The sequence below is a fragment of the Lepidochelys kempii genome, chromosome 6, assembly GCF_965140285.1.
Source record: "Lepidochelys kempii isolate rLepKem1 chromosome 6, rLepKem1.hap1, whole genome shotgun sequence".
Classification (NCBI taxonomy): Eukaryota; Metazoa; Chordata; order Testudines; family Cheloniidae; genus Lepidochelys; species Lepidochelys kempii.
The window spans coordinates 19,366,863-19,376,702 of record NC_136385.1 but is presented as its reverse complement, the minus strand read 5'-3'; the positions used below and the strand labels follow the sequence as shown (position 1 = coordinate 19,376,702).

Genomic DNA, 9,840 nt, shown 5'->3' with positions numbered 1-9,840 from the left:
AACAACACGGTTTGTGCAAAGGAACAGTGTGCTGCACTTGCCTATTGGAATTCTCTGGCATGTCAATAGAAGAGCAGGTAGAGGAGAACCAGCTGAAATATTATTTCAAAATAATAATTTCACACATTCATTGAAAGTCCCTCCCAAAAGACTATGAAGGAAACGAATTAGTCCTAAGGTGAGACACAATATATTGTCACAGATGGAAAAACTGGATAAGAAACAAAAAGCAGAGTAGAAATAAATCACCAATCTTTGCTACCGTGAAAGATTCACAGTTTCAGCGGGTTCCAGAGGGTTCTGTGGTCAGAACATGGTTTAGCATATACATTACAATCTGAAGGAGGGTGAGAATAGCGAGATGCCATTTGCAGAAGAGAGAAACTTACTGGTGTTAGTCAAGCGTAGGGGGGAAGGCTGGTGAATGGGCAACATGATGGCAGATGAAATTCAGTAGTGACAAGTGCAAAGTAATGCACATGGGAGGGAATAAGTTGAATTACTCGTACACATCGCTGGGTTCTAAATTAATTGCAGAGCTAGTCAAAAACAGCCAATTTTTTCCTGTGAAATAGTTTATTTCAAAATGTCTTAAAATCTTCTCCTCATTGTCCTGGATTCTGCTGATGATACATTTCTCCTTGTGCCCCTTCACACCCCTTATACATTATCTACAGTTCATATCTTCTGATTTATATTCATTACTGTCAATGTCCCCTTTCTTCCATGTTTTTTATAGCTGCCTTCACTTCCCCTCTAAACCAGGTCCATTTTCGAGAAATGTTTGCAAAGCTCTTTAGTGGATAAAAATAACGGAGTCATAGAAATGTAGGGCTGGAAGAGATCTTGATGGGTCATCTAGTCCATCTCCATGGTGAGGCAGGACCAAGTAAACCTAAACCCTCCCTGACAGGTGTTTGTCTAACCTATTCTTAGAAACCTCCAGTGATAGGGATTCCACAACCTCCCTTGGCACCTGATTCTAGTATTTAACTATCCCTTTGCCCCTGCCCCAGTCTGTGCACATCAGGCTTAGTGATCAGAGCAGTGCTGGTTAGATGCCAGGAACAGCCCTCAGGAGTCTGGACTGGAGTCAGGAACCAGGAGTCAGAAGCAAGGGTCAGAGCCAGAATCAGGAATGAAGTAGGGCGGAAGTGGACAGGGGCAAGATAGGAGCAGGACTGGAGCAAGAATCAAGCAAGGCTAAGAGGAGGAAAGGTACAGAAGAGATCACAGCTGCGGGCGTGTGCGTTGAGTAGCCAACAATCTGCTGCTGCTGACCTTAAAAGCAGGCCTCTTGGCTCCTTTCAGCCAGTCAGGCAGCCTTACTGCACCCCGGCTCAGCTCATTAATCTGCCTCGAGGCTGGGCTGGCTAATCCTCAGGCTCAGCTGAAGGAGCTCACTCCTAATCATATCCAAATCTCTCTAGGGTCCTTCTAAGGGGCCTGGGCCTATTGGGCTGAGCTTGGTGGAAATCCTGCAGTAAAGCTGGTGCATGGACGTTCTCTGCTGACTCCCATGACCAGTCAACATGACCATAACCTCCCCAATCTCCTAAGCAATAAAGCCTACCCCGCACTCACTTGGAGGCCAGAATATGTCAGATTCGGTCTTCCTCTTGGAGTGTTACAGGTAGTGGTGGCAGGTTGGACCGACCAGGGAATGGGTTTTCTACATAAGGTAGAATAAGAGGCACCATGCAATACTGGATGGGTTTTCACTGACTCTGCTAGCTTCAGTTTGAATCTCACCAGGTTGATTTGCTCCAGATTCTTGAATGGCCCTATGTATTGATGGTCCAACTTGGCAGACAGTCCTGTTGATTTGAGGTTTCTGGTTGACAATCAGACCCTCTCCCCCATGGTAAAGTTAGGTATGGCCTGATGGCCCTGATCAGCAGAGTGCTTGTCATAGGCCTCTTTGGAGGCTTCCAGATGTTCCATGAGCTCCTGCGTGGTGCAGATGAGTAGCTCGATCTGCCACTGCATGGACCAGGGAAACTGTTGATAATGCTGGATGGAAACAGGGGCAGAAGCTGAAGTTGGTGTAGAACAGGCTCTGTTGGGTAGAGGCACAGACCAAATTATTATAGGCCATTTCCACAAAAGGCAGCAGGGAGACCCACTTGTCCTGATGATAATTTAGGAAGCAGTGGAGGTATTGCTCCAGAATCTGATTTACCCATTCTGGCTGTCCATTAGTTTGTGGATAGCATACAGATGAGGTAAGAAGTTCTACGCCTAGGAGCTCAAAAAATGTGCTCCCGAACCGGACAATAAATTGTGAGTATTAACACAATGCCAGTTGGAAGTCTGCAGAGCTGGAAGGCATGATCTTAAAAAGAGGTGGTCTGTCTCCAGGGTGGATGGGACTATGCGTGAAGATACAAAATGTGCTATCTTGGTCAAAGATCAACTGCCACTAGGACCACCATGCAACTGTGGAAACAAGGCAGATCTGCAGTCAAGTCCAGAGACATGGTGAACCAAGGTTGGCATGGGGTGGGCAGGGACTGGAGGAAGCCAAGTGGCTTCATGCTTGGGTTCAGGAGCAAAAAGTTGGAAGAGCTAATGTATTTCTTAACAAAGGAGTACATACCCAGCCACCCGAAGTTCTGAAACCAAGCTCCATGTTTTAGTTTGGCCAACGTGATAAGCGAGCGGTGTATCATGGCAAAGTTTCAGCATTTTGAGTCGAGGCAGAGCATCGGGACATAAATGTACTCTTCATGATAGAGGATACCAGGCTGCAATTGGAAACACGATGGACTGAATAGCTGCATATTGTCCAAGGCCTGATGGATCTGGGTAGCGAATGTGTCATGAGGAGCAGGGACTGAATGATGGACATTAGGCTCTTGTCCACAGTTCAGGTGAGAAAATTGGCTGGCTTAAGGACCGTCAAAAGAGGCTTTGTGTGTGATTTAGCATATTCATCCTTGTGGGACAAGACGTCCATCTTTCCATTTCTAGCACCCTGACAGTAAGTCACAATGAACTCGAATCGGGCAAAGAATAGTGACCAGCAGATCTGATGCTGATTTAAGTTTTGGGGCCATGAGGAGATATTCCACGTTCATTGAATCAGTAAGTTCCTTCTAAGAGGTGGCACCACTCAGCAAAGGCAGCCTTCATTGCCAGTCGCTCCTTAGCCCAGATATCATAGCTCCTTTCTGCCAGGTTAACTTTTGTGACTAAAAGGCACATGCGTGGCGCTGATTATTAAGGGAACAAATAGGTCTGTACAAAGCAATGGATATCTATAACTGTACATAAAATGAGGTTAAGGGATTCTCATCCCTTTTTATTATTGCCCTTAGGCCTAAGTGCTTAACCAATATTTGGGGCCTTGCTGGGTTGTGTCTGTTAGGACAAGAAGTTGATTATAGAATCAGGAATTGATTCAGTGCAATCTTGTTTATTTACAAAGAATGTACACAAAGTTCTGATTCCTGAGCACGGGAAGAACAAACAGGAGGCAGTTTTGCTCAGAAATCCATGCCCTGCCTTTGAAGCGAGTCCTGTGCCCCAAAGACTAGGTCCCTGCATCTCCTACCGGGGCTTCTCGTCTCTCTCTTGACTTTGTGGTTGCTTTTGCCTCTGACACAACAATCCATGCCTCAGTCCCAGGTTTTGCCATAAGTGTACAGGAAACCCATCTTATTCTCTCTGAGTTAATTCTCGCTCAGTCTTTCCCTTGTGGCTCAGGGTCTTGAGCAGTGTCGTCCATTTTGCCTGTCTTACGCCATAATTCCTTCCATTTGGCCTGAAGGAAGGGCGACTAGCACACCTCCCAGTTTCACAGAAGTCTTTGCCTACAGATCAAAGACATGCTTGCTGGCAGGCATTAACGCCTTCCAGCATAACAGTATTCTATTGAAGTTCACCACATTTCCCCAAAGTTCACCGCATTGACATCATGTTTTGTTTACCTATAAACGCTGACTCCGCACCTGGGAACCATAACGATTACATTGAGAAATGGAAACAGCAGATATAAGGAGGTTATGAACTAGCATCATAGAGCTTGTCTACATGGCTATGCAGATTGTGTGGATGGGAGGACTTTGGCTTCCTCGACTATGGAATGCTGTTCTCATAATAAAGTCTGCTTGGAAGAGATGGGCCCATCTGACTAAGAAGGGGAACAGCATCTTCATGCACCGACTCGCCAACCCAGGAGGACGGCTTTAAACTAGATGCAAAGGGGCCAGGTGACAAAAGCCCACAGATAAGCATTAAAAAAACAGATGATCTTATTAGAGGGCTAATGTTGGGGAAAACTACAATAGGGTCATAGGAGCAAGAAGAGGGGAATTAATGGGGGAATCTGTTCAACTTCTTGCATGTGATTTGTCCAAAGGCCTTCACGGGAGGTGCTGCGAGGTAGAATACATAAGATTTGCAAACTTCAGAACCCAGGATAAGGCTAAGAAGCCTCACCTTTCAGGTCAACAAGCCACCTGAGGGAAGATGGGCATTGCAGAACATGTGGGATCCCTCACCTTGGGGAGAAGAAGTCCAGACATCAACAAACCGGCTATGCCAGGCTTTCACCAGTCTCCCTGCACCCTGTAATATCACTCTAGGAGAAGTGCTGTGCCATCAACATCACTGTCAGGCTCCTTAACAGCAGTTCCACATTCTAAGTGATGAGAATCCAGACAACTGCGAGCACTGAAGTGTTCATCACCGCTCCCCCCCATCATCTTAAATGTCTTATTTTCCCCTTTTTTTCTATTTTTGTCTTGGTTGTGTTAACTGGGAGATGTCCTAGCCCTTTTTTATTCTCTAACCTGATGGTGTGAAAGCGTAGTTTTGTACATGCATGCAGCATGTGCGTATGAGCACCAGTTGAATCCACATCAGGAAGCCGCCTTAAAGAAAGTTTCCCAGATGTAAGTAGCCCTAAAACAGTCTCAAAGACATGTTCTGTGCTGTATGTGTTTAAGGCCTGAGAAACAAAGCTGTCCGCTGTAAATTGCTAAATAAGAGATGTCAAACTTCTGCTTATCAGAGTGTGGTTTTTTAAAAGCCTGAACTGTAACAGCTCTGGGTGAGGGGAGGAATGTTTTCACCACCACACACTGAAATGTCAGGAGGAAGCTTTGTAATCGGCTCTGAGCTTGTGGTTCAGACATTAAATAATAAACTGCCTACAGTATTAAGATAGTTAACCAGCACCAAGTTATAGATTTAATTGATTGAGTAAAATTCTTTAGTTGGGATTCATACCCAAAACAGTCACCTTCTTAGATCCCTTCTTAGGATTAATACAACAAATAATCAGTTCTTATTAATCTGATGTAACTAATTTGGTGACATAATTTTGATCCAACATTGAGACTAATTTAATTGGGGTTTGATTTTGGTTGGGTAGTTGCATTGCTCTAAGCGTCATTTAGTTTCATAGTACGATTAGTAGCTTCGCTTTGGTGATACAGTTTGTTGGTGTAATAGTTTAAATACAATTTATAAAACTGATACCAAACATTTCTTTCAATAAGCAACATGGGTCTACAACCTTGAGGATGTGCGCAGATATAATTGGGTGAACCTAAAAGCCTAACCAGCTCCACATAATAAGTCTTTGGGTCTCACAACCCTGACAGTCTCTTCCACCCCTGTGCCTATGGAGGCTGAATGTGTAAATTCAACAAGCTCACAGAACGGGAGCATATTTTTCCCCATATTGTGAGGTTCTCACTCTTTACACCAGTCAGGAGAATATACATCCGGAGTCCTTGGTGATGGCAGAGATGCCTTAAAAGAGGCAGGTCCCATCCCTAGCTGTTCTCCCAGCTAGGACGAGAGCCAGGCCAGAGCGGTGTTGGTGCAATGGCTTCTGCTCACCAATTCTTCCATATACGTATGACCATATCAGGTTTTCTCTTTTTCACAGCATCTAGCTCTCTCTGTGTTTCTTCATTTACATTGACACTGCTCAAACTGTGGGGGAAAACAAGTCAAGAAAAAGTGTTAGATATAATAGCCTGAGAACACAGTCCCTTTGAAGCACAGTTAGCCGCACTCCATTGGTTTCAGTGAAATCATCTCTGGAATGGAGACGAAAGACTATTGCAATGAATGTTCAGACATAACTATCTGGGCCCTTCTTCTGTCCCCATCCCAGACATTTTTGGTCCACCCCATCTGCACTGGATTCCCTCGGGAGTCTGACCATGCCTGTCCTTTCCTACTGAAGAGGTTGCTGTTGAGTGACATGCGGAACTCTCGGCCCACTTAGAGGAAAGGAGATGCCAGCATGTGAAATTTATAGCAAGCAAGAAAACAGACTTCAGCGAACTTTTTTGTTCCTGAATTATTAATCTAAAAAGTTATTGTTTTAAATCTAAATCATCATGTGTTTTGGTTGTAACATTCCAGAACCAAAGGCTGTGTGGGGGAAATTGAGGACTGTGTAGAAAACTGGACGTTGTTTAAATGTATTTGCTATCTCAATGCGCCACAGAACTTACTTCCATTTTTTAATTCCCATCAGTCTTTTATCTTCCTTTATTTCTGGTCCTTTTAGTTCTCTCTCTTTTATAGATTTGCCTTTCCCCCTTCAGGCCAGTGGTACAGAAATTTCAAAACATTCTCTTGTAGCTGTTGATTTAAAACTCCTAGCTGGCTGGCTGTGCTGGATTTAACTGAAACCCTGGTAGTTTTTATGAACTAAGAAGATCTTAAAAATGGTTTAAAACTGCCTGACATTGTTCTGGAGGAAAAGGCAGATGTCAGTTGCCTAAGGAGCCAGCTGGACCTTCCAATCCTACCAATATCTGTATGATCTGCTGACCAGAGAGACAACCAAGATGAGGAGGAGAGGAGTGAAGGAACGGGGTTGCCATCATAGACAGAAAAAGAAATTAAACAGAAACAATGAGGTGTTCACTTTGTATCCTTTCCCTTTTTTCCTTTTTCTTTTTCTGTTTGTCTGTTTGGCTTTGTCCCAGAATTATTTGTTGAAATGGTGGTAAATTATCCTTTGAATGGAGGGCTATTTTAATTCAATTGTGAAACACACCAGACTTCTATTCTCAGTCCTGCTTCCTGAGTAAAATAACTGAGATTCTAACATAAAACTATGCTTTTGAGTGCTCAAACAGCCACTTTATTATCCCACATTTAAGCTAGTTGACCTGCATGAATAATACATTTTTCAGGTTGGTGGCTGAACTGGGCGAAGGGGAGGGGGAAGGTCCATTTTGAACCAAAACCGCACCTTTCCATTTTTTTTTCTTGAAAAGAATCAAACAAACAATTTTTTTTGGTGCCAAATGAAAATTTATTTGATCTGAAAAAAAAATGCGGGTCTTTTTCAAAAAAATTCTCCCAGCTCTACTATTATCACAGCAGAGGATCTCTCTTCCTTTCTCTGTGGGAGGAGACTAGGTGCCAGTTCTTGGGTGCATGGAAAATAACAATGTGACCCCAGGAGAAAGAGCTTAAATCACACCACTATGTGCCAGATTTTCCAAGGAACTCAGCACCCACAACTGGGGCTGGATGTTCAAGGGGACTGAAGTCCCATTTACCCAGGGTGCTGAGCTCTTCTGAAAATCTGACCATAAAAGTCACAAGCTACTGCATGCTGAGCACTTTAGAAAGCCTGGCCCCATGTGAAAGGAACACCCGCGAAAGGAGCCCACTTGTAACTTACCCCAGTTTCTGCAGTTTGCAGTTTGGGTGTTTCAGTCCTTCACACAACTGTTTCACACCTGAGTTGTCCATTGTTTTCTCTCCCAGGATCAGCTCTGTCAGCGTCTGGTTGGTGCTGAGAGCAGAGGCGAGATCCCCACAACAAGCAGCTGTGAAATGGCAACCACTCAGTCTGCAGGAGCCAGAGATATACAAAGATTTGTGACTGCCTATTTTTGCCCCATTCACTGCCATCAGCAGTCTTCATTCTAGACATGTACAGATAAACCATAGTACTCTGAGAGGAGGCTTGGGGATTATTCATAAATTCTAAGGCCAGAAGGTTCTCCACTTGTGAGGTAACTCCCTTCTCTTCATGTGTCAGTATAATAATCCCTGCATCTGTAAGTCTCACTCCATGCATTTGAAGAAGTGGGGTTTTTACCCACAAAAGCTTATGCCCAAATAAATCTGTTAGTCTTTTAAGGTGCCACCTGACTCCTTGTTGTTTTTGATAAATAGCGTGTAACTCTCAACACCACCATGTTAACAGGCACAGACTAAAGGGAACCAGCTGGTACTTACTGCAGTTTCTGTAATTTGCAGTTTGTATGTTTTAATCCTTCACACAGCAGCTGCACTCCTGAATCTCCTAGGTTGTTCCACTTTACGCCGAGCTCTGTCAGGGTCTGGCTGGTGCTGAGAACAGAGGACAGATCCCCACAGCAAGCAACTGTGAGATCACAATACCCCAGTCTGTAGGATATGAAGATATACAGAGAGCAAAATGACGACTCGTTTATGCCCCATCCTCTGCATTTCTCCTCCTTGATACCTGTATGTAACTCTAAAGTGATTCTTAATTTAGAAGCAATACAGAAATCACTTCATTTTGATTCAGATTACAAAAAGACCCCCTATACGAGGCTCTAGACCAGGGGTGAGCAAACTACGGCCCACGGGCCATTTTAAGCCAGCCCTCGAGCTCCCACTGGGGAGTGGGGTCTGGGGTTGTCCTGCTCTGGTGCTCTGGCGCTCCAGCTGGGGAGAAGAGTCGGGGGCTGCTCCATGCGGCTCCCGGAAGCCGCGGCATGGCCCCGCTCCAGCTGCTGCGCACTCCAATGGCCCCCTCTGGCGCTCCCATGGGAGCTGTAGGGGTGGTACCTCCTGCACCCCAACCCCAATTTTGTGAGCATTCACGGCCTGCCAGACAATTTCTATTCTCAAATGTGGCCCTTGGGCCAAAAAGTTTGCCCACCCCTGCTCTAGACCTCTAACACACAATTAGTGCTACAACCAAAACCCCAGTAGCATTAAATTAATTATTCTAATAGGAACTCATCCATCCAGCTACAGAAAGCACCTTCCCACTCCTCAACCCTCTCTAAAACCCCGATCAACCAGAGGCTCTTTGCAGCATGCCCAGAAGGTCCCTAAATGTGGGGTATTTTGGACTGGGGGGAAGGGCAAGTCCCAGAGCCCTCACAGAGGCCAGCCATCCCTTCTCTTTTATAACAAACGGGGGCTCAGCTCAGGCTCCCATGCTGACTGCAGTTGGGACAGTCTGGTCTAGTGACAGATACAATCCCTCAGGTAGGCCAGTCCCAGATCATTTAGGGCTTTACAGATCAGAATCAGCCTCTTAAACTCCACCCAGAGACTAATGGGCAGCCTGTGCAGATCCTGGAGCCATGTGCTCCCAGCAGGATGCCATGCTCAGTAAGTGACCTAGTGCTGTCTACACTGGGGCTTAGGTCGGTTTAACTGAGTCTCTCGGGGTGTGTGTGAATTTTTCACACCCCTGCATGACATAGCTGAGTCGATCTAACTTTCTAGTGACGACCAAACCTTAGCGAGTAAAATAAGCAGAGGATCTACAGAAAATGTCTATGGGGCATGAAGAGGCTCTGTGTGACCCAACTTCTATCTAGTAAAATACGACAAATCTACAGTGCAGTGAGGTCTCTCAGCTGTACGTGGGAGGAGAGTAGGTGTTTTTGGGAGGTCATTAGACGAACCAGTTGGGATTTTTTCAGTGAAATAGTTTTTCCATCAGAAAATGCAGATTGGTCACAAACTTTTTATGGGCATGTCTCAGTGTTGATGAAAGTTCTGTCGGGAAGGTCTTTCCGAGCCAGGCTGGACTTTCTGGGCAAAACTACAGCGAGAGCAAGACTAGAATAGCCAGTAGCTCCG

General features: G+C 45.1%; 1 protein-coding gene across 1 annotated transcript in view; it reads right to left on the bottom strand.

The window, feature by feature from the left end:
• Positions 1-5,183: 5,183 nt before the first annotated feature.
• LOC140912507 (NACHT, LRR and PYD domains-containing protein 12) overlaps positions 5,184-9,840 on the bottom strand; it is a 284,723-nt gene continuing 280,066 nt past the window's right edge. Inside the window, exons 14-15 of the mRNA XM_073346992.2 lie at positions 8,230-8,400; positions 5,184-5,949 (exon numbers count right to left, since the gene is read on the bottom strand). Coding sequence (XP_073203093.2) covers positions 5,850-5,949; positions 8,230-8,400 — 271 coding nt within the window. The 3' untranslated portion in view covers positions 5,184-5,849. The remainder of the gene's footprint in view (positions 5,950-8,229; positions 8,401-9,840) is intronic.